This window comes from Orcinus orca, chromosome 6, assembly GCF_937001465.1.
Source record: "Orcinus orca chromosome 6, mOrcOrc1.1, whole genome shotgun sequence".
Classification (NCBI taxonomy): Eukaryota; Metazoa; Chordata; class Mammalia; order Artiodactyla; family Delphinidae; genus Orcinus; species Orcinus orca.
In genome coordinates this window covers 97,345,369-97,370,105 of record NC_064564.1, presented here as the reverse complement: position 1 = coordinate 97,370,105, position 24,737 = coordinate 97,345,369, and the positions used below count along the sequence as shown (strand labels likewise).

The following is a 24,737-nucleotide window of genomic DNA, read 5'->3' as shown; positions in this document are numbered from 1 at the left end:
TATTTAACTGAATATATATATATAGATAGATAGATAGATAGATTCTTTTCCATCATAGGCTATTACAAGATATTGAGCATAGTTCCCTGTGCTCTACAGTAGGTCCTTGTTGCTATCTATTTAATATACAGTAGTGCGTATATGTTAATCCCAACCTCCTAATTTATCCTTCCCTCCACCCCCCTTTCCCCTTTGGTAACCATACGTTTTCTATGTCTGTCTATTTCTGTTTTGTAAATAAGTTCATTGGCATCATATTTTAGATTCCACATATACATGATATCATATGATATTTGTCTTTGTCTGATTTACTTCACTTAGGTATGATAATCTCTAGGTCCATCCATGTTGCTGCAAATGGCATTGTTTCATTCTTTTTTATGGCTGAGTAATATTCCATTGTGTATATATACCACATCTTCTTTATCCATTCATCTGTCAATGAATGGACATTTAGGTTGCTTCCACGTCTTGGCTATTGTAAATAGTGTTGCTATAAACACTGAGGTGCATGTATCTTTTCGAATTAGAGTTTTCTCTGTATACATGCCTAGAAGGTTTACTGTTCTGAACTGCTAGCAACCAGACAACAGTTACTTCTTTAGCTGAAAGATTCCTAGAACCTTCAAGACAAACACAACCATACTTCTATGGTTATAGAATAGATATAGAGTCTAGAGCAGGAGTCAGCCACGTCTTTCTATAAAGGGTCAGAGAATAAATATTTTAGGCTTCGCAGGCCGTATGGTCTCTGTTGGAACTACTCAGCTCTGCTGCTGTAGTATGAAATCAGCCATAGAGCACGCATTCATGAATGGGAATGGGTGTGTTCTGATAAAACTTTAGTGTGGACACTGAAATCTGAACTTCATATAATTTTCACATGTCATGAAATATTTTTTTTTTAAATTTCCAACCATTTACAAATGTACTAACCACGTATTGCTCACAGGCCTTATGAAAGAGAGACTGCAGGCCAGATTTGGCTTGTAGATTGCTGCTTGCTGACTCTGGTCTAGACAGAAAATTGGAATCTCCAATCATTCTTCATTCTGAAGGTACTTTGTAAAATTGATTTTCCTTCTCGTCTCATTATGATTCTGAAATCACACGAGTAAAATTGCTAAATGAAAAAACAAACAAACAAACAAGAGGAATCAATCAACCATCACAGCATTCTCAACCAAAACATCCCGGCTGTGAATGAGCTGGCTGTGAGCTCTGCATGACTCACGGACAACAGACCACAAGGCCCCATCTTGCTCAATGCAAGATATATGGCCTGCTGAAGGCTAGCATTCCAGTGATATTTGCAAAATCACCCAGTGTGAACAATGTCCTTGTTTAGTCTTCGTAATCTCATATTATTCACAGGTTGGGCCAGGGGAGGGGGGTGAAGGGGGGCTGGAAAATGTCCCAGTTTCTGAAATCCAGTTGTCCTCTGCCCTCCAACACACATGAATCCATTTCTTATTCTCCAGAAAGGATACGTCTAGTGGGTTTCTTGAAAACACATTAATGTATTGATGAGGTCCTCTTGGCCTTCCAGTACATGCCCTATCTTCCTACAAACTTATTACTATTTAAAACCAATGAGTATTGATAGACTGGGAGTTTGGGATTGACATATACACACTGCTATGTTTAAAACAGAAACCAAAAAGGACCTACTGTATAGCGCAGGGAACTCTGCTCAATGTTGCATAATAACCTAAACAGGAAAAGAATTTGAAAGATAGATACATGTATATGTATAACTGAATCACGTTGCTGTACACCTGAAACTAATACAACACTGTTAATCAACTATATCCCAATATAAAATAAAAACATTTTTTAAATAGAAAAAAAATGAAATAAGAAAGGGAAAAAAATAAAGTAAAACCAATGAGTATTTTCACACTCACATGGAAGAGTGAAACACAGACCCAGAAAAAGTGTGTTCTAAACTCGGTTGTGAATGCAGCATATATGTGAAGTGGATGAGCTTGACAGATAAACTACAGGACGCCCAGTTAAATCTGAATTTCAGAAGAACAACAGATCATTTTTTAGTATAAAAGTGTGTCCCCTGCAATAACTGGGCATCCTATAATTTTAGTTGCCAAATGTGATAACGCTAGTAGAGGCTAGAGAAAAAAGGAACTAGGCTGGAGTGGTAGGTATTTATTAGGGAAAAGCAAGAATTTGTTATAGGTTTGGGAGGGGCATTCATTATGAAAGAGTTACCCACCAAAGACTGGGAACTGCAGTTTCCTGTTCTGGTTAACCCTCTCACCCCAAGTGGTTTTCAGAATCCTTAAAGTCAGGGTGCAAGGTGGGGCCTTTACATTCCAATGTGTACTGAGTTAAAAAAACAGTGTTTCCTGGGGGAGTCCTGAGGGCTGATGGACTGTTCTGCATCCTGGGTGTGCTGGCAGTTACACAAATCTACACGTTACAAAATTCAGAGATGTGTACATCAAAAAGGTCATTTTGCTCTATATTAATTATTATTATTATTTTTTTAAGGAGTGATTTCAGTTGTTACTTCTTACAGAGAATTTGCGAGTTGATCCAGCATGCTGGATAAGGAACAGATTTAAGTAGCAATCTTGACTCTAACCTGAGACTATGGTTTTTTTATAGGGTCCTCATCCAGAGGGCCCTCGATGGGCTTTTGGCAGGTCCCCCACCAATTTGCCCAACAGACCTAAACATACCTACATCTGACTTAGCTTCAGGCTGAAACACTACTACCCTATCACCTCCACATACTACTGGCTTTAAAATTAAATAAAAATGCTGTGAAAGGCAGAAATGGGAAACTGGGGGCCCGAGGTGGGTGTAGGGAGTGGGGTCAGGGGTGAGGAATGAATCCAGCCCACACACTGTATGAAAATGTCACTGTGTTTGGTTTGGCCCACACAGTGTTTCAATGGTTATGAACATATCAATATCAACAGACTTCCTTCAAAAGCTAGATTTCTAGATGCCTTGAAGAATAGAAGATCTCAGACTTATATTCCCACAAAGTACCCATCAGCTGGAGTTGAATGCTGCCTGCCCTCTGGGGAACCCACCCTCTACGTTCACCACAGTCCCACAAGCTCAGCCACCAGGTCCACCTGACACCTGTGCACAACTGAGATTTTAACGCCCAGTATAAGGCACTCAGCAGGGTGTCTGGCCCATGGGAAGCTCTCAGGAACTGGGAGACCCTTCCTCCCTCCCCCTAAAAGAAAGCTACAGGATCAAGTTACCATCTTTGACTTGCTTTCTGAGCCCTGGGGTGCCCTGTCTCCCTATAGGGGAGAGGTTCTCCTCCTGTTCCCCCCCCTCCCCAATGCTAAGCCATTCTGCTTCCAGCTTTTCTCTGTGGACCCAGGCTCAGGGCAGATGGAGAGCTGGAATCCTCCAGAGGCAGTGATATGTCAAGATTGAGAGCAATGATGGCGGAAAGGGGAGAGAGAGGAGGGTAACTGAGCAATTACTTTTTTTTTTTTAAATGAATATGTTGAAGTCCTAACTCTTAATTAATTTATTCCTGCTGTGTTGGGTCTTCGTTTCTGTGCGAGGGCTTTCTCTAGTTGTGGCAAGCGGGGGCCACTCTTCATCGCGGTGCGCGGGCCTCTCACTATTGCGGCCTCTCTCATTGCGGAGCACAGGCTCCAGATGCGCAGGCTCAGTAGTTGTGGCTCACAGGCCTAGATGCTTCGCGGCACGTGGGATCCTCCCAGACCAGGGCTCGAACCCGTGTCCCCTGCATTAGCAGGCAGATTCTCAACCACTGCGCCACCAGGGAAGCCCTGAGCAATTACTTTTACCTTCGCCTCCTCTGTGTTGTCAGGGCCAATGCTTTCTCTTCATCGTGGCCATCATATCCAATGCTGATGGGATGGACATCTGTCATTCTCACTCCCGTGTGAATAAGGATGGGGAGTGATCAGGCTGCCAAAGTCTCATTTCTAGTAGCTGGTACCATTAGAGAGTACATTCTACAGCCAGCCTCCAGGACCTGCCCTGCCTTCCGACCCATCCCCACAGACCTATCCCAGCTGTTGTTAAATATCCTTTGGGTTTTGCTGCAAGTTTTATTTGATGACCAGCACTAAATTCTGAACACGTATGCTCAGACTTCACTGTTCATGAACAAGGCTGCCTATATACCACCTGGAAAAGAAAAATGGGCACTCAGATGATGGGCTCATCACTATCTAGAGTGTGTTTTTGCTTCCTGGATAAGCAGTATTTCTTTTCAAGGCCATTCACATTAACTTCAAGCTTTCCAGATCTTTTTTTTAAACTGATCATTTTTTTCCCCAGCTTTAAGGTATGATTGACAAATAAAAGTTGTATATATTTACAGTGTACAACATGATGTTTTGATATGCATTGTGAAATAATTATCACAGTCAAGCTAATTCACATATCCATCACCTCACACAGTTACCATTTTTGTGTGTTTAATGACAATATGTGAGATCTACTCTCTTAGCAGATTTCAAGTATATAATACATGATTATTAACCACAGTCACCATGCTGTACATTAGGTTTTCAGAACTTATTCAACTTATAACTGGAAGTTATACCCTTTGATCAACATCGCCCCCTTTCCCCCACTTCTCAGCCTCTAGTACCCATCACTCTCCTCTGTCACTATAAGTTCAATGGTTTTTTTTTAGATTCCACATATAAGTGAGATTATAGGTATTTATCTTTCTGTGTCTGGCTTTTTTCACTTAGCAGAATGCCCTCCAGGGTCCAACCATGTTGTCACAAATGGCAGGACTTCCTTCTTTTTAAAGGCTAAATAATATTCCACTCTGTATGTACCACCTTTTCTTTATCCAATCATTTGTCAATGGACACTTAGGTTGTTTTCATCTCTTGGCTACTGTGAATAGTGATGCTGTAATGAACATGGGAGTGCATCTATCTCTCCAAGATAGTGATTTTATTTCCTTGGGATGTATACCCAGAAGTGGGATTCCTGGATCACATGGCAGTTCTATTTTGAATTTCTTGAGGAACCTCTACACTCTTTTCCACTTTTCAGATCTTATATGTCTCACAGTCCCACTGGGGCAAGGAAATTTTCAAACCATTTCCCAACCCATTAGAGGCAGCAAGTATCATCAACCCAAGCTGACAAGTCAGGCCATAGAAACTCTGTTTAAGATGAACCAGGAGGGACTTCCCTGGCAGTCCAGTGGTTAGGACTCCGTACTTCCAGTGCAGGGGTCACGGGTTTGATCCCTGGTCAGGGAACTAAGATCCCACATGCCGCACGGAACGGCTAAAAATACATAAATAAATTAATTAATTAAAAAGTAAATAATCTACTACTCACAATAAAGATTATCCTCAACCATATTGTTTAAAAAAAAGAAAAAGAAAAAGATGAACCAGGAGCCCGGGGGGAGCCTCTGGATTGACCCCATGCCTCTCGGCCGAAAGGTACCTCTCCCAGCTTCTCTATCCATCACATAAGGACATGCATCTATCACAGCTGCCCCAATCCTGAAGCCCCATGTGGTACTTACTGGTCTCAAAAATTGTTTGCACTATTACTCAAACTCGGAGAAAGAGGATCCCCTGGCTACCACCAAGGGGTTAAGTTTTCAAGCATATGTTTTTCTCTTAAGAATAACGTTTTTTTAATAACCCTCAAAGTTTTAAGTTTCAGCCCTGAACTAAAAAATAAAGTGAATCCTCAGATGACTGGTTATAATTTAGAAGGGGGGAAAAAATCCCACCCACCTAGAATAGTAAGTAAATCGGTATAATGTAGCAAAGAACTAAGGGCAGGTTTTACAAATGCCTTGAAGACATTTTGGAGGGCACAGACTGTCAAGAGCCTGGAAGCCCGCAGGGTAATGAAGTAGGCTGCCAGAGGGGATATGATGAGGGGTAAGATGTGTTCTGAGGTCTGGCTCACAGCCTTTGCATCTACAGCTAGGGCTTTCACCTTGGGGCGCATGTGGCTTTTCATTCCCCTTCCATTTTATGCGAGGGGAAGGGACCAGGTTCCCTATTCCTTTCTTCTAGCTAAGCTCAGAGGATGCTATAGGAGCATTGATACTAGAGTCAAAGACTAGCCCCGCAATATTTTTAATATAAGTTCAGCATTATGTAAATAGGCTATAGGCTTGTCTCTGTCTGTCTCTCTGTGTATTTAATAATCTCCTTTTGTGGATTCTAATTCAACATGAGACTAATGGAAAAGACTGACATACCCATTAACCAAGGGCATATGTAGCTCCAACATGCTCCCCCACCCCCCCAAACCTCTGCTTCTGCCGGCATTTCCTGCCAGAAATAGGTCTCAGCTGTGCGGTATTCGCCCAAACCCAGCGCTCAAGTGCAAACTTGCCTCTATGAAGCGCCCATGCTGGGCGGCCATCACCCAACAGTCTGTCCGTGTTCTCTTAGGTCTCATCCTGCACAGTGTGGCCTCTGTGCTTTGTGTTTTAGGACAAATAAGAGCCTGGGTGAGGCTGAATCCATCTGAATATGAAGGGTTGGTTCAAACAATGGATGCTACAATTAGGATGAGGGAAGCCTGGAGGACATCTTGACAAGAATAAACTCCTCTTTGATATGCCAGTGACAAGCCTGGCTTGTGCACACAGACTGGCTTAGGATAGAATCACTAACCATCATTAAGTAAATGAACCTCACTTGCTTGCTCATCCTGACCTCCTACTAGAGTTGCTCACATGAGAAGCAGCTGCGTTGAGGATCAGGCCTGAAGCCTGGAGAGGCTGCCACAAGACTTGATTAGCTGATCTGCTCTGGGACTTCTCCATCTATAGCACCATGATATGTAGCATGTATATTTCTCAAAGGGGCTCCCACTGTACTGCTGGATATCTGCTCTGTTGCATGACTTCTTGTCTCACTGAGGTGCCCCCTAAGGCCTCCCCAACTGAATTTTATAGCCCTTGGTTTTGATCAGCCAATCCCAATCCCAAGCATACCCTTGAAACAGGTGTCTTCAATTTTACTTTATTTAACTAGATTAAGACAAGTACCCAAGACAAACAAGATCTCCTCTGGATTAGTCACTTGATGTAAGAGGAACACAACTATACCACTTTCCAACTGAGCTAGGTTCAGGCTCTCACTAATTAAGACTTGAATTTGGTCTTTCATTCCATTTCACCTCTTTAAAATAGACACACTTCACAAACTCCTGGGCATGTCACAGTGGGCGTGTGCCACTCATGAAGACCCAGACCATCCTCTCCCTTTGCTACTGGTCTTCTACCACATCCCCACGGGTTTTCCACGTGTATTCCCCAGAACAGCAGCTGCAGCTGGGAAGAACAAACCCTGGGAACCTGTTAGAAATGCAAATTCTCAGGCTCCACCCCAGATCTACTAAATCAAACACTCTGGGAGTGGGACCCAGCAATCTGTGTGTTTAAGGAGCCCTCCATGCCCTTCAGTGCATGATCCTAATGCACTGAAGTTTGAGAATCACAGTTCTACACCACTTCTGGCCCAAAGTCTACGCCCAATAGCAGTTGCTGCCATTATTAGTAGTCCTGAGCCCAGCTCCATCTCCCCACATTGTCTACTTGAGGCTGACAACAAATCAAAACTCAAACACCTGGGTAACACGTGCTGGCTCAATGTGCCTACCTTGCTCTTAAAGGTGCTTCTAGGATAACAGGAATTTCCCACATCAAGCTGCTGTCTTCTAAATTTCTCTGTTAATTTTGAGATAGCAATCTCCTACCTAGATGTGAACTTTGAGTTACAATAATGTCAGTGGTTGCAAGGAGCTCATTTAATATAAAAAAGTATGGGGGGGGGGACTTCCCTGGTGGTGCAGTGGTTGAGAATCCGCCTGCCAGTGCAGGGGACATGGGTTAGAGCCCTGGTCCGGGAAGATCACACATACCATGGAGCAACTAGGCCGGTGCACCAAAACTACTGAGCCTGCACTCTAGAGCCCGTGAGCCACAACTACTGAAGCCCACATGCCTAGAGCCCGTGCTCCACCATGACAGAAGCCACCGCAATAAGAAGCCTGCGCACTGCACCGAAGACCCTATGCAGCCAAAAATAAAGAAATAAAAAATATAGGAGGGCTTCCCTGGTGGCACAGTGGTTGAGAATCTGCCTGCCGATGCAGCAGACACAGGTTCGTACACCGGTCCGGGAAGACCCCACATGCCGCAGAGCGGCTAGGCCCGTGAGCCATGGCTGCCGAGCCTGCACGTCCAGAGCCTGTGCTCCGCAACGGGAGAGGCCACAACAGTGAGAGGCCCGTGTACCGCAAAAAAACAAAAAAAGGAAATATGCACTATTTTTCCAATGATCCAAACATTTGTACACCAAACTCATAAAGCCCTATTGAAAATGCACCTGATTTTGTAACATTTTGAAAGATCTCAGGGGAGCTGGTACTACCACTTCACAGCATCCTTATGAAATCCAAACAAGTCCACGCATAAGGAAAGCACATGGTAATGTTCAAAGCTCTACCTACATGTGGAGGTCACGAAAGGTCAACCCGTTGGCCAAAAGGAATTTTGTTGTGCCCACGAATTTTTTAAAAGCTTTTAAGCTACTTGATGCTATTCTTTTTGAAACGGGAGATCTCACATTTTAAAAAGGAAGATTTCTGGCTTCTCTTGAGAATCAGTTGATGTGACAACATAGGACCCACGTTCTCACCTGGTATAAATTAACTGTACCTTCACTGAGAAGTGATATCTGCTCTCCAGGTCCTTAACGATTTCCCACTCAATCCGTGTCAATCATTTATGTTACAGGCTGGCTCTCGGGTCCTTTTGGGTTTGCAACTCCTGTCGACCATAAACAATCCTTTCCATTGTTATTATTAGTATCCTCCTGCACTGCAAACTCTCAGGTGTTACTATACTCATGAAATTTCCCAGTTTGGCAATTCACCAGTTGAGGTGAAAAGAATTCGTCTTTCACCGAATTCATCTTTCACCCTTTGCGTCCATTTTCTCCATAAAGATGCATGTGTTATGATTTGTTGATTCACTTACTATAAACAGAAAACTTTTGTTGACTGTTTTCTGTACCCCTGCTCTGAGTATTTCCCACAAAATATCTCAAATAACCTTCACAACAATTTCATGAGGTGGGTATTATAATTATCTCCAACTTACAGATGAGAAAACCGAGGGCCAGCAAGGTCTCACAGATACTAATAGAAAAGCTGGGATGTGAGCCAAGGCTTTCGTACACCTGAATCCACGCTTGTTACTCACCAGACTGTGAGGTACTGACAGCCCTGGGGACCACCGTCTCTGTGCACCGATGCCATTTGTTGCCTCAGTCAACATCACACTACATGATGATCAACTCTCACTGCCAAGGAAGTTGATCAACATCCCCCAAAACGATCAGTGACGAAACGTGGGTAGTTCAAAGGACCAATAGCAGTGGTCCACAAAGCACTGGGTAACCCCAAAGAAATGCAGAGAAGCCTTCACTGAGCCCTGTTTTTCTTCTAAGTATTAACAAATCATAACCCACAAGCCCCCCTGCTTGGCTTTTTAAATGATGACTGCTCTATTTCACAGGGGACTTGCCAGAGCAGCTACTCTTTGTCCCAAGAGGCTAAAGCCTGATATACTCAGAGGTACAAATAAATGGTCAGAGAGGTGTATGGCCCTTGGGCATATCTGTGTAAGGCCTGCCTTGTCACTCCCAGACCTGGCAATGACACTGAATGGGCCCTCAGTGGCTGAGCGGCCCTGCAGAGTCAGCTGGGGCAAACTCTTCCTTGGCACCAATGTCCTGAGCAAACCATTTTTTAAGCCTCAACTTGAACTTTTAGAAGCAGGGTACCATTTATGTAGAAGAAGATAACAAATGACTGGGATCTTCAATTCTCCAGCCCTTTACCAGCTGCCTGCCAATGACAGAGGTTCATGTACAGGGAGGGTCCCCCCAAGAATCACAGTTTTTGTTACTACAGGTCTTGGGCTTGGGTCTCTAGAACCCCTGAGGGATCCCTGACCTGGGAAGCTGGGCTGGATCACACGCAGATGGCAGCCAGGACTTTTGCCCAAGCCATGCAGGCCAACCGAAGCGGCCTGAATCAGCGCGGGCTGACTGGCCTCCTTAGCCTTTGGTCCCCACTGCAACCCTGGCACTCAAGGTCTTACTGCTCAGAGGCAAGAAGAACACTGAGAGATGAAGCCAAGGAAATGCCAAGAGTGTTTTTTTGTGGGTAAAAGGCAGAACCAGCCTAAGCCACCCACCTACATCTGGGCCTTCTCAGGACAGAGAATGGGGTCAGGTGGGAGCCACAGGCCACTATCTGTACCCTCTGGGGGAGAATTTTAAGAGGGAGAGGGGTCCAAAGTGAAATCCCCCAAAAGGCAGATTCCACAGAGTCATGGCTAGGCCCACATACCCCCAAGCTCACCCCTCTCCCCACCGCGAGCTCAGAAGGATCCTAGGGGCAGCTCCAGCCCCTAGCACAGCACCCCTCCAAGGCTAGACGCGCCACTAACACGAGGAATCAGGAGCCAGGAGAGAGATAACAACTTTTCCACACCTCACTGTGTGAGCCCAGATGCCTCTGTATACTCGACTGTAAAGTGGAGACAATGAGACCTGCCCAGCGCAGCTCAGAATTAAGGTATCACGTGCAGGTTTTTGTAAAGTGCTGTACAAATGCCAAAGATCGTTTTTATTATTCGACAGAGTCTGAGTTCTCATTAAGTGACAACATTCCCTAAAGAGCCAGTGTAGGTTGGATTGGCACCTCATATCTCAGTAAATATGGACACACTCACATGTGTCCGTATTTTCTATGTCTCTGAGGGCTTTTGCCCACAATGACCACTGAAACGTTCAGTTATCTTCACCAGGGCCCAAGGAAGACTCTCTTCCTCTCGGATGTGCAGACATAACAACATCCTCCCCTCAAACTGGTTTCTATTGAGACACAGTGGTTTGTTCTCCAAGGGAATGTTACTCACTCGGTTAGAACTCCCATTGGGTATTTCCATGCACTGAAACCCAGCTTGGAAGACTCTCAAAAGGATGTGGCCTCCTGGTTTGTCTCAGCCTTTCCTGATGCTACTGAATCAGTCTGCTTCTGCCTCATCCGCTCACACAGAGGCTGCCGAACCACCCATTGAGCTCGTGGGAAGAGTACGAGATGCTGCCACCGTCTTGTGGGGAGCCAATCCTGGCAGTGGTCAATAAAGGGGCTCCAGTGCCCTCCAGTGTGGGTTCTGATTCTGGCCTTGACACTTTCTGTTAAAGTCGGGCTCTTTAAAACGTGGACAATATAGACGTTCCTCCCCCATCAGCTTATTAGGATTAAATGGCATCATCTGTGTTCAAATGCACTCGAGTCTCCTTGCTGAGTTGGTGCCTTTGGCTACTGACTTAACTTCTTCATGTGTTTCGCTTTCCCTTTCTTATACTAACTATTTCAAATCAATAATAAACTAACAACAAGCAAGTGAATAAACACCTTCTGCTCATTGGGAAGTTACTGTGTTATTTTACATTTTTTTTTCAACCTTCAAGACTTGCTCAAACATCTCCTCTCTTGGAAAGTGCTCTATAACTCCTCCAGGTCAGCTTACCTGCTCCAGGTGTGTGCTCATTTGCATAAGTATTCCTGCTACTGAATAGTAATTGTTTATGTTAGACTATTAACAACTTAAGATTTTTTTTTTTAAAGAACACACGTCACAAGAGCCCTGCTGAATAGAAAATGGTCAATAAATGGCAACTGTATTATTATTCCCTGAATGATTACCCGCATTCATTGTGCTATAGAGGCATCTTGCTGTCTTCTAAAATTACAACTTTGGGAGAGTCCCTACGGATGGAGGGAGCACCTGGGGGTAGAGACACTCGTCAAGATGGATTTGCTCCTCTTTTGGCAGGAAGTAGGCTGAGATTCATCTTTTCTCATTGATTGGTCTCTGGACACAACTGGAAGATTCAATTAAAGCACTATAGTTTCTGAGTATTTAACTCCCTTGGGGGGAAAAAAAATCCCACAGATGATCATGTGGCTAGTAGGTCATAGGACATCTGTCCCTTTTAGAACTTAAGTGTGCGAAGGGTAAGGTCTTCCCTCTGATGGCTGAAACGTGGGGACACTGACTTTTTGGTATTGCCAGTCCCTTCCGAGAGGCAATACTTTGTAAATACCTACTGCATGACTGGATGGATGGATCCTCCAGTCACATCTCTGCACCTGGTCTGAGGAGCTAGCGAAATTGACACTGGGCTGAGCTCTGGCCTTCAGTCGAGTAAAGGAAAGGATAAAGAAGGCTATTTAGACTCTTTCTGTTTCAGAGATGTTGCCTCTCACCCTCACAGGACAAGGCAGCAGTGTAGACAGGAATTGGGGGCCCTAGCTCAAGACCATCTACTGGCCCCTGCATGCCAGTCCTTCACCTGCACCATATCTAAACCTTACAGCCAGCCCCTGAGGTAGAACTCAGGAGCCCCCTTTACAGATGAAGGAACCAAGGTCTGGACTAAAGAGTACCCAAGAGTCTACAGATTAGAATCTCCAGCTATCTGCTCTTCCTCTTGGAGAGGAGCCAAGTTGGTGAAGAGATAAAGAATCATTCTCTTCCTCCTGGGGGGAAGCGGGGTGGGGGGGGGATGAACTGGGAGATTGGGATTGACATATATACACACTACTATGTATAAAATAGATAACCAATAACAAAAAACAAACAAACAAAAGAATCATTCTCCTCCTCCTTCACATCTCCAGAGAGATTTCAGGAGGGCTAGGCTCTGGCGGCAGCCTCGTGAGCTCCTGAGGGTCCCCTGAGAACCCCAGGAAGGCGGCAGAAAGAGGCAAGTTGGCAAAATTTGGAGAGTATGCATTAGACCAAAGCGCGGCACAGAACTATTTACTGATGTGGTCACAAGCCCCTCCACCCCATCTCAATTCTCTGTCTCTTTCTCTGTCTGTCTGTCTGTCTCTCTCGCTCTCACACACACCGTTAATTCGATGTTAGAAAGTCTGCACTAATAACAACAGATATATTCATTGAGGCCGAATCATTCATGAGAATCATCAACACCTTCCCAGGTACAGGACAAACTCAATTCCGCAACTGAACAGGCATTAGAATTCCAGCAGACTGGCTAGATCTTTCTTGAAAGTCCATTTAGCCTCTGCTGGGATTACCCAGCCCCATTCGGAAAAGGGTGGCCCAAGTGTAAGCTGCTACTGGCTCCCCGTTCAGAAAGCAAGTCCTTTCATGAGGCTCAGCTGTTCCTCAGGCATCCAGTAAAGCTGGTCATGCAAAGGCAGAGAATGTGACAACTGTTGGAAACCTTCGGCGGCCTCCGATGGGAGCAACTGAACCTTCTCCGGAGCAGCCACTTCATGGACAGTTAAAGCAGCCTATTATTCAGTTTATATAAAGCACCCACCAGCGACATGGCACCAAGAACGGAATATCTCCATTCTTGTCAAGTTCATGACATACTGGCCACACTGCTGGGCCACTAACTCTAGAAGCCGTAAACAACCTCACTAACCATCAAAATACACATACTCAGAGGGAAAGGGAAAAAAAAAGCCTTCCTGAGTTCTGAGGACCAAGTTCAAAGATTGCCCAATAGGCAAAAAAGCCATAGCATTCAACAGTGCCAACAGTCTCTCCAAGAGAGACTTCAGCTGTAAAGTCTCCAAGACATTTTAAGATTTGAAGACTTTGATAAAGAGGATCTCAGAGCCACAGAGACCACATCAAACGCTTCTTTAAAAAAGAAGAGTCTGTATGCATTTCCCAGTGAAGGATCCGTCCAAAGGGTTTTAAAAACACTTTAATATACTTTGCTTCCAAAACATTACACACCATTTCTCCAACAAATTTACATGTGTTTCCAGGGAACTCCTGGACCCAAAAGAAAAAAAAAAGTACTTAGGTAAAAGAATGTCTGGCAATTCTTTTATGCCAATATGTTAAGAGACCTCTTTTAATTGCTATTATTTCATATAGCAGCAGTAATCATTCCCTCATCTGAAAAGGAAATATATAATCCAGCTGCGGTGGCTCCAGTAAAAATACCACATCTGTGGATCACTGGCAGCACTGTGGCAGGATTGCTCAAATTTAGGCAGCTTTCGAGCTCTTTTATACCCAAGATGCACATGGGTACACTTTTCTGAGAGTGCACATAAACTTTGCCAAAACTGGTTGCTCCTTTGTATGCTGAAAATAGGTTTTCAGATGATCCACACCTAGAAGAAGGAGGCTCTCTTGGAATATTATTTCCAGGACCCAGTTGTTCTAAGAAGTCCCCAGACCACCCGCCCCCCCCACCCCCACCCAGGGTGATGGCTTGCGCCAGTGCCCTTGTCAATATCAAACAGAACAGGGAAAATGAACACTCCGGCTTTCAGGGAGGAGGTTCTACCGCGTGGCTGGCAGTGGAGCTGATTGCTGGTTTTCCACTTAGCACACCAACAGCTTCCGCAGAGTGGATGGCAGCCACCGTTCTGGTGACCGTTCCCGCCATTCTCCAGTGTCTGAAGTCTGAGTATTACTGAGCACTGGGTGGTAATATTCCAGGAATCGCCCCCCCACCCCCACCCCTCATGCTCCTGTTTAGTCTTTCCCCAAAGCCCAGTAGCAAGCATCTTATTTCTAAGCCAATCTTCCACATTCAAATCCCCAGCCCAAAGCGCGCCCTGGGGCTTTCCATCTACAGACCATAAAGGAAAAAGCAGCGTAGCTGAGCCTTGACAGACTTTTATCCCCAAAACACATGTCCTGCGGCTACTGTGCTGGAATGTCGATGGCCCCGAAGCACTCGGGGTCCTCTTCCATCCCAGACAATAGAGCAAGAAAATAAAATGAAAGTGGACTTACTGCTATGGCTTGCAGCCTTTCCTTGTGCAATTCCGCCTCTGCCATCCTGGAGAAGGGCACACAGGGAGGGAAGGAAGAAAGAAAAACAAAACACACGCTGTAGTCACCTAAGGAAATTGATGGACACCCCGGGGGGACTTTGCTAGAAACCCAGGGAGAGCCGAGGGACGTCCGGGGATTCGCTTCGGAGGTGGCGGGCAGAGCTGTGTGCGCGGCTGGCTCGCCCGGCTCAGCCTCTGGCCCCCGCCCGCCCGGCCGCCTGGCTGCGCCCCAGCGCCGCCGCTCCCTGCATCTCCCCGCCGCCGGCCGCGCCAGTCGGGGACGTGGGCCACTGGCAGCAGCCGGGAGGGCGCGCTCGCCCAGCGCTCGTCCTCCGCCCTGACGTCTCCGCGCCTCGCTCCGCCCCTGGGGTGTGGGGGACCCGCGGCCGCAGCCCCGGGCTGCTCTAAGCGGGCGGGAGACACCGGGGCTGCAGCCGCGGGGAGTGGGGAGGCCCCCAAGGCGCGGCCGGGCAGCGCGCGGGCGGGCTGGCACCCGGGGCGCACCGGGAGCCGCTAGGGCGCACGGTTGGTGCGCCCAGGTGGACACGTGCTCACTGGGGACGTGCAGACGCCAGCCCAGGGGCCTCTGGCAGAAAGCGGGGCCCCAGCACATCCTGCCTGCCAAACGCTTCGACTCCACATGGGGACATTTCCAACTGCCTCATCCACATGCCTTAAATGGCAGGCTCCTCAGCGGTCAAGTTGGCCAAGGGCAGGGTGTAGCTCAGCACAGGCCATCCCTCTGTGAGGCCAAATGTGGGTTAGAAAGACAACCGAGAGTTTGTAGTTATAGGTGCTCGGCTAGGATGGGCTCGATCACTTATTAGCTGTGAAGCCTCGGGCAGGTCACTTAACCACTCTGAACCTCAGTTTCTTCATCTAAAAAATGGAGTGTCTGTCAGTGCCGAATGAGATAAAGCATGCGTACAAAGGTGCTTTGTAAAGGGCAATCTGTTCTGAACATTATCCTGTGACATCCTGGGCTGAAACTCAGAATCTTTACTTCTGTACTCAGTCTCTGAAAGGAAAAGTAGGATCTGGTCACCAAAACACTTCACCTCTTCTTTACTGAAACAGGCGGCAGTTCTAAAGTGCATCTTTTATGCCAGGGCCTGGGCTGGAAATGAGAGATAGATAAGATAAGATCCAGTCCAAAAGGAAACAAAAAGCTAAAAACAAAATACGTCTTCACCTCCAGGAGGGGGCTGCTAGAATTCCTAACATTCATAAGCAAACTTTCCTCCATAAAATGAAATAAAAACATGGGGGAAAAAACCAATGTGACCTCTTTAGATCCGTGATGACTCTATAAATGCAAAACCTAAGAAGGCATTTTGAAAGGTAGGCACAGCAAATTTCTCCAAATCACCTCTTTCCTGGGCAAATTCTTGCAATTTCTACTAAATCACCTTCTCAACATTCAGAGAGGTTTCACCTGTCACTTGAAGAGCAATTACTACTCTGCCCAAAGACTGAAGCAGTCACCAAAACAGTTTCACTGATTGATTGTTTTCTCTTTCTTTTCATAACAGGCGTAGGTGGAGCTGTTTGTGTCGTAAATCCAAGGCAACACCAGATTTGACATCCCCCTCCAGTATATCCAGAACTTCTGCTTTCTGGCTAAGACCCATCACTTTCTTCAAACGCTTCATTTTCTCTTCACTTGCAGTGCCAGCTCCAGAGGACAAGTTTTTTGAGGGGTGTTAGCTCACAAATAAACAAAGCTTTTAGTACTTCGGCAGAGTGACTGCGTACCCAACAAGAGTAGAGAATACAAGATGAGCGAAGTGAGACCAGAGAGGTGGAAAGCCTCAGCCAGAGTCATGGAGCTAGGATTTCAACTTAGATCAGACCCTCCAGAGCTCATGTTTATAACCACCAGGCACCAGGCTCGGCCAGTAATATGAAGGTGGGGCAGCCCCCGGTGATGAATAAGTGGTCCTTTCCCCTCCAGTTACACAGATATTAAAAAGGAATTAGAAGAGCACAGCAATGTGAATGCACATAGTGTCACTGAACTGCATACTTAAAAGTGGTTAAAATGGTAAATTTTATGTTATGTATATTTTACTATGCTAAATTTTTAAAAGGCATGATGGAAGGTGAGATGGAGTGGAAGACAGGCTTAGGCATCTTTTGGAAGTGACCAGTTGGAAAGCTTTGAATCTCAAGATAGAAGAATCACGATCGGGGACACATACCTGGGTGTCATCTACATTGTGGTTATAGCTAAAGAAAGAATGGCCAGGGTAAGAAAACAGAACGAGAAGAGGAGAAAGCCCAGGAAAGGAGGCTGAGGAAGTATCATCTGAAGATTAGAAGAAAAAATCAAGAGGGATGTTTCTACGAAAAGCCACAACAGGAGGAAAGGGTTTTTCAACAGAGTCAGGTGGTTTGGGGAGGTCAAGAAAGATGCAGACTAAGAGGCTGGGGCAGCCAGGAAGCCGTGGGTGACAGTGAGAGCTGTGTGTGTGTGTGTGTGTGTGAGCCTGTAAGCAATTACAGAGACTTGAATGAGTGAGAGACGGGGAAGGAACATCCTTGAGTACAAACCACTCCTTTCAGATGTTTGGATGTGAAAGATGAAGGTGGTGGGGGGAACAGGAAGGTGGTCTATGGGAAGCAGAGTCAAGTTGAAGGGTTGTTAGATCAGGTGAGACTTGAATGTTTCAGGGCCAAAGGGAATTAGGCATCAGGGAAGTGAGAACAAAGACACAGTCCAAAGGGAAGGTAAGTATTAGGTCTCAGATTAGACCAGAGGGCATCCAGATGAGCACTAGTGGCCAAGGTAGGCTTGGAAAGATGGGGAAATGAAGTAGGACAGAAGATGGAATGGGTAAAGATGAAGTCATTTTATTTGAAAGAGAGAGAAGTTGAGGGAGCGTATATTGGAAGCCTAGTTTTCCCAGCTGACGGAAGGGCCATTGGTTGGGACTGATGGGGTGTGGGAGGGGACTTCAGAAAAATAGAAATGGTTTGTAAAGAAACTGTGAGAAATGGGAACAATTAAGACACGTTTCCCAGTCAGTAGTATAATGCATCAGAATCTCCTGGGTCACATTTGCCTGAATACATGTACAAAATTAAATATCTATGGGGTGAGGTAAGAGTTAGGGATGGATTTAGAACCATCGTACTAACTGGGCTTACCAGGAGTAGACAGAAGACTTATGACCAATTTACTTCCTCAGTGGCTTTTAACCACCTGAGACCCATGATATACAGGGCTCCTGTTTACTCCGTGTTGAGGACTGTCAAAGCAGGGATGGCCAAAAGTCAAAGGAGAGAAGAAATTCAGAATGCTGGACCCTGGGGATTTGTCCAGGGGGAAATGTAGCAGAATCTTCACATTTTTTTTTTTTTTCCTGGCTGCCCCATTTGTGCAGCTCTTTCCGTCTTTAGGGAATTCCCATATTACGAGCCATTGTGAGATTCAGAGCTACTTCCCATCATGCAAGCCGGGAAATGCCAGACATTTGTTTCCCAGGTCCTCAGAAGCTATGACATGGCATGCAATCTGGGCTTAGTTAGCCATGTACATTGGCCAAGGACCTTGAAGACATAGCATTAGAGAACTCTTTCAGGCTGGTTGCTCATCTTTGGTCCTGCCCATTGCTCAGGCCTCCTTCTCCAGCCTTCCCAGCTATTCTGCCAGCTACGTAATACACTTTCGATTCATGCCTTCTCTGCTCCTAGCAACTAGAATCAGTTTCTGCTGCTTGTGACTAAGAACCCTAAGTGAAACAGGAAGGCACGTGAAGAGCAGAGAGAAAACATTTTCTCCTCTTCCAATACTTCTCCCCTCAAAGCTCTAAATTTTAGCATTTTGAAATCATCTAACCCATTAAAAACACAGACACTTATAACCCAAATTATGCCATTTCTTTCATAAACTTTTATTGTATAGCTATTCTATACTAGACATCAGGCTATGGCTTGGTATTACAAAGAATTCATAGTCTAGTGTTAATATTGGTGACTTTTTGCCCTCCACACATTTGAAATCTCAAAAGATCTAGTACAATGGGTGCATCATGTGTGTAACAAATCACTAGTTCTTGCTGGGACAGTAAACCGTGTTGCATAAGCATTACCCGTATTGTCTAATGGTTTTTCTGATAGATGCTGTATTGCACAGCATTCTATTGAGAGAATACAGAATGCTAGATTTGCGAAATAGATGTTTTGGTAATAAAAACTGCAGAATCTATTTTAGGGTGTGAGTCCTTTGAGAACCACAGATGATCACAGCCTACTCCCCTGTGGGGAAAACGGGAGCTCTGTAAACTGAGAGGGAAATGACTTGCCAAGACCCACTGAGTGAGTAAAAGTTGAAGTCTTGCTGAACAGAACCGAAGAGTGTGAAACTTCAGAGTAACCTGAAGCTTTCCATTAACAAAACTAATTTTAAAAGAATGCCAGGTCCTCCAAAATGTTTGTATTTGCATCAGCTCTCTTTTGCCTAGGATCTTTTAAAATACATGCTCATTAAAAACATATGTGATGCCTGCACAGGATCAAAAGGAGGGGAACAGTGCTTGGAGCCCTTTTGGCTCCTGTGGTTGTGAACAATTTGGGAAAGTTGATGGGATTTCAAGTACGTGATGTTTTTCTCAATGGGATTCATATGATAGATCCATAGAGAGAGTCCCCATGGTGCAAGAGAGTGAAAGAAGTTAGAAAACAGGGTGCCAGTGTGGGAAATAAACTAGGCTGGGAGCCACTTAGGTACAGATTGACTAAGCTCTCTACAGAGAAGATTCAAAAAGAGCCACTAGGAATCCATCTAAAAATGAACGGCAGAATCTCTATCTGATGGCCTCATTTTCTCTTGGCTAGCCTTGGCAATGTCAGTTGATCAACACTGTGAATTGCTGGAAGAAACCAGGGCCTATAAGGAGAGCATACAGGAATTGGATCTGGATGGTTAGGGGTCATTCTACATTCACCTTGCTGGGATATTCAGATGTTGATAAAAATTTTGAAAAGTGGGTCTAGGAGGTGGGAGGTGGGCATGGCACAGAGAAAAGGCATGAGCTGTAAAGGCAAGTTAGAATCCCAGCCCTCAGACTCACCAACTGCACAAACTTGAATTCCTTTAGCTCAATTTCCTCATCCTTAATGGGGGATAACAACTCTAACCTCATAAGGATATTGCAAGAAATCAAGATAACAGATGGAAAATGCTTGACAGTGACCATAGTAGGGGCTCCAAAAATGGCAGGTCCTGATTATACAACCCAACTACTTCTTCATTAAAACTGTCATAGACCAAATCAAGTGAGTGACTTGATTGTATCTATCCTTTTATGTATGCTTTTTTTTTTTTGCAATGTAGGCTTTTTCTTTTAAGAAAAGGGGTGAACTATCAATATTCTTTAAGTTTTCCACATTAGTAGGTACTTCTCTTTTTTCATCTTTTAAAAGGGAGGATTCTGCCCTGTGTCATTTATTGTCTAGAAATTTCATTACCAGACTACCCCTTGAATGATTCATAGACACCTACAGCCTTATCTTTTGGAGTAAGTCCATTTAATGATTATAAATAAGAAGGAATGAGAAGGGAATGCTTAAGAGGACATAGATTAAGTCCTAGGAAAAGATGGAAAGAAAAGCTTAATTGTGGAGTGTTTTGGAAGAGAGCTACATGCCCACATATTAAAGGTGCTCCTTGGTGGAGTGGATTCAAGGTTTGGGTGTGAATTAGCTACAAAGTGGAAAAGTCTTTGGGAAGGCCAGTCTGGTTATCTGATGCTGGTAGACACAATCAGGTCACTGGCTTCCCAGAGAGCTTAGGGGCCAGTCTAGTTTGCCTTAGTACAATGACCATGAAGTGCCCGGTCAGCTTGGAATCCCTTTTTGCAGTGGGGCCATCAACACTTTCATTGTTAGCCATGATTCAATCATGCCATACACATCCTGCAAGTCAGCACTGCTAACAAGAGAGAGATTTCCTGTGGGTTTGGCAGTGTAGGGACAGTAGACTATCAGTTAAATCCTGTGTGCCCTCCTGGTTGGGGAATGAATAATGAAACTGGGAAAACCTAGCTTCAGCTCCTACCACCTACGGATGCTGAGCCCTTCTGATGCCCTTTGGAGTGTTCAGGGTTTCAATCCTGCATACCAACCCATTGCCCACCCTCCATACACTCATACGCTGGCAAAATGGATCTAACTTGTGTTTGGCCCCTTGGAGCTGGTCTCACTGAGAGGTAATAGCCAGTCGGTCTCAAAAACTGCTCCTTACTAAGAGCAGTATGGAGGTTCCTTAAAAAACTAAAAATAGAGTTACCATATGATCCAGCAATCCCACTCCTGGGCATATACCCAGAAAAGATGAAAACTTTAATTAGAAAAGATACATGTACCCTAATGTTCACAGCAAAACAATTTACAATAGCCAAGACTTGGAAGCAACTGAAGTGTCCATCAACAGGTGAATGGATAAAAATGATATGGTGTACGTGTACAATGGAATATTACTCAGCCATAAAAAAGAACGGAATAATGCCATTTGCAGCAACATGGATGGACCGAGAGATTATCATACTAAGTGAAGTAAGTCAGACAGATCTCTATCATATGATATCACTTATGTGTGCATTCTAAAAAAAAAGATACAATGAACTTACTTACAAAATAGAAACAGACTCACAGACATAGAAAACAAATTTATGGTTACCAAAGGGGAAAGGGGGGAAGGAGGATAAATTAGGAGTTTGGGATTAACAGATACACACTACTATATATAAAGTAGATAAACAACAAGGACCTACTGTATAGCACAGGGAACTATACTCAATATCTTGTAGTAACCTATAGTGGAAAAGAATCTGAAAAAGAATAAATATATCTGAATTGCTTTGCTGTACCCCTGAAACACAACACTGTAAATGAACTATACTTCAGTAAAAAAAAGAATGGGATGTACAGGTTGTCACTTCTATTTGAACCCATAAAAGCCACTCTCATTCTCCAATGGACTATTACTCAGCCATAAAGAGGAACATCTGACATCTGCTCTGACATCTGCTAAAATGTGGATGAACCCTGAGGACATGATACCTATTGAGAGAAAACAGTCACAAAGGTCACATTTTCTTGATTCCATTTATATGAAATGTCCACGGACGGCAAATCCATGGACACAGAAGTAATCTGGTATTCTCAGGGGAAGAGGAGGGGACATGGAGAGTGACTGATGAGTGGGACAGGGTCTCCTTTGAGGCAACAAGGATGTGCTGGAACCAGACAGAGGTGGTGCTTGTGCAACACTGTGAATGTGATAAATGCCACCGAATTGTTCCCTTCAAAACTAAACAATATTTAACAATAAAAAACCTACACCAAAAAAAATTTCTCCTTACCAGGTGTAACCCTCCCAGCTGGGGCCTCGTGGACAGACAGCCTTTCCTCAAAGCAGCTCAAGATAGAGTGGAAAGAGCACCAGACAAAATCTCAACCCTAGGTCCTAATCCTAACTCTGCCAACTTACTGTGTGACCTCAGACAAGCAACTTAACTGCTCTGAGCTGAGGTTTTCTATTTGTACACTGGGCACAGAGATAGCTAACTACCCCCACAAAGTTCTTGTAAGGATGAAAGGAACCCATGAGTGAGAAGGTGTTTTGAGAACTAACTATAAATGCTCTCAGAGTGGGAAGGACTACAGTGAAAGGGATGCCTTCAAGGTTAGGAACTCAGGGACAAAAGGACTGGGCAGTGGGGTGGAGGCAGGGGCTGGGGTGAGGTGATGTTTCTAAGACTGAGAAATTCTGTAGCAGCCACAGACTCGGCCTACCAGGAGAAGACTCAGCTAGCACATAAGACAAAAGAGGCTTCCAGATGTCTGATGGGTTTCTAAGACAATCAAACCAATAAATGAAAATGCCCAACGCCACCCTGGGCTCTCTTTGCCTCCTCAATGTTCCTCAGTTACTCAAGTGATTTCTGCCTTACCCAGTCAAACCATTGCACTTCCTGATCTACATATTTAATTAGCTTCGCTAAATGCAGGATAGGGTGTGGGGTCCAAGGATGCAGTGGAAGCAGCAGAGAGAAGCAGGAGAGAAGGAAACAGAGAAACTTGGATCTTTTCTGCCATCTGTGTGTGTGTCAAACTTTGATTGGAAAGCTACCTGGTCCGTGTTTACATGAATGTGCCCTCCTTTCTACATTCATTCAGAGCTAAGTTTATACCACTAGAGGGAAAGGCGTACTTGGGGAGGTGGGGATGGAAGAAGAGTTGACGCAGAGGCGTCTGCCTGACTGGGAGCCAGGAGCGCTGAGGGGGGTGGGGTGTGGGCAGCCCCTCTGGGAGGCCCCAAGGATGGAGCCTGTGCTGACTTGACAAAGGAAGGTGTGTTGTGTTCTGCTGAGGAGGGCGTGAGCACGAACAAGACATTAGATCATGTATTAGGGATAGCAGTTCCCTGACTCCCATGAGCCCCCAAGTCTGGCTCAATCCTTTGGGAAATGGACACTCAGCTGCTCTCCAGGCCTCCACAGTGACAGCAGTGTCTGTCCCCTGGGGAAAAGCAGCTGGCAGGGCCACTTCTGAGGCACAGTTGAGCTTGCCTTCTGTACTGATGTCACTCCCGTTGTTTTCTCTCCGGGGACAGCGTTCCTGGGGTGGGCGTGGAGGACAGAGGGGTTGTTGCCTTCTAGGACCTGGGTTGGATTAAGTGCTGTGCACCCACATCTGGACGTCAGATTGTTGATGCCTGCTCTGGGGCCCAGGTGTCTGCCGTCAGTCCTTCATGATGTCCCCTCTTCCCACTCAGTTCCTCTCTTTCATCCTCTATAGTTCCTCACCTTTCACTCTTCCCTAAGTCAAGCCCTTGTGACACCATCTTTTGCAAGTGGACAAGCCATCACAATCGAGATAACTTTTCCTGTGACCAGAGAGCTCTCTGCTAGAACTGAAGATCTCCCGCTATAGACAGGCAGTCCATTTCCCTCTGGGGCTCGGTGCCCTTGTCAAATGGAACTCCCCTTTGTTGGGATGGGGGAGGGGAGGCCCCCAGGGTTCTGGGATGGTTCTCCTTTGTTTCAGGCTCAGAAGGCGCCATAGCATCTTGCCAGAGCTTTACCCTGTTTTTAGTCTCCAGTCCCCATACTCCTCCCCAGAGAACTTGACACCTTCATCTGTTTGTCCCATTCCAAATTTGGTGCTTTCTCATACCACGAGCTATGCCTGGAATGCAGCCTCCCCCTCCCTTTTCTAACTTTCCAAGTCCCCTCTTGTTAACTCTACAGCATTCCAGAAATCCCACCCCCTCAGGGTATGCATGGTGGTCCCTTTGGGAAGGAAAAGTGGTTATCCCTCCCAATTTCTAACATAGTGTGTGACTTACAAATTATTTACTTAACTTGTCGCTCTCTCAATTAACTCAAAAATCATAAAGTCAGAGCCCTGAAGGAGATCTCAGATACATCAGCGTCCCACAAGCCACCATGATGGTTGTTTGCATGTAACAAAGCTACTTAGGTTGGCAGGAAGCATGGATTGGACAAACTGGACCTTAAATCTCAATTCTACCACTTAATGACCTTAAGAAATTTACTTCTCTGAGCTTAAGTTACTCTGTCTGTAAAATGGGAAAGATATCAGTATCCATTTTACAAGATTCTTGTGACAATCAAGTGAAATAATGTATTCATCATGTATGTACTCCTGACATATTGAAGGTGGTCAATGAATACTCTTTTATAATCATGACCATAATCTCATTTATTCATCAATATCAGTATCATTCTGGATGTGTTTCTGCCTAGACGTGCCTGTGTCCTAGTGAAGGCTCCTGAGTCACTTGTTGGCCCATCACTGGGTGCTATGGACTGCAT

At 45.1% G+C, this 24,737-nt stretch overlaps 2 protein-coding genes across 5 annotated transcripts in view; one reads left to right on the top strand and one right to left on the bottom strand.

The window, feature by feature from the left end:
- The window catches only part of PALM2AKAP2 (PALM2 and AKAP2 fusion), a 611,547-nt gene that overhangs the window by 340,783 nt on the left and 246,027 nt on the right, over window positions 1–24,737 (bottom strand). For all 4 annotated transcript variants that reach the window (XM_049710940.1, XM_049710941.1, XM_049710942.1 and 1 more), the window contains one exon: window positions 14,852–14,897. In XM_049710940.1, the coding sequence (XP_049566897.1) occupies window positions 14,852–14,897 (46 nt within the window). The remainder of the gene's footprint in view (window positions 1–14,851; window positions 14,898–24,737) is intronic.
- LOC101275752 (thioredoxin domain-containing protein 8) overlaps window positions 1–24,737 on the top strand; it is a 709,525-nt gene that overhangs the window by 501,606 nt on the left and 183,182 nt on the right. The gene's annotated exons all lie outside the window — the stretch shown is intronic.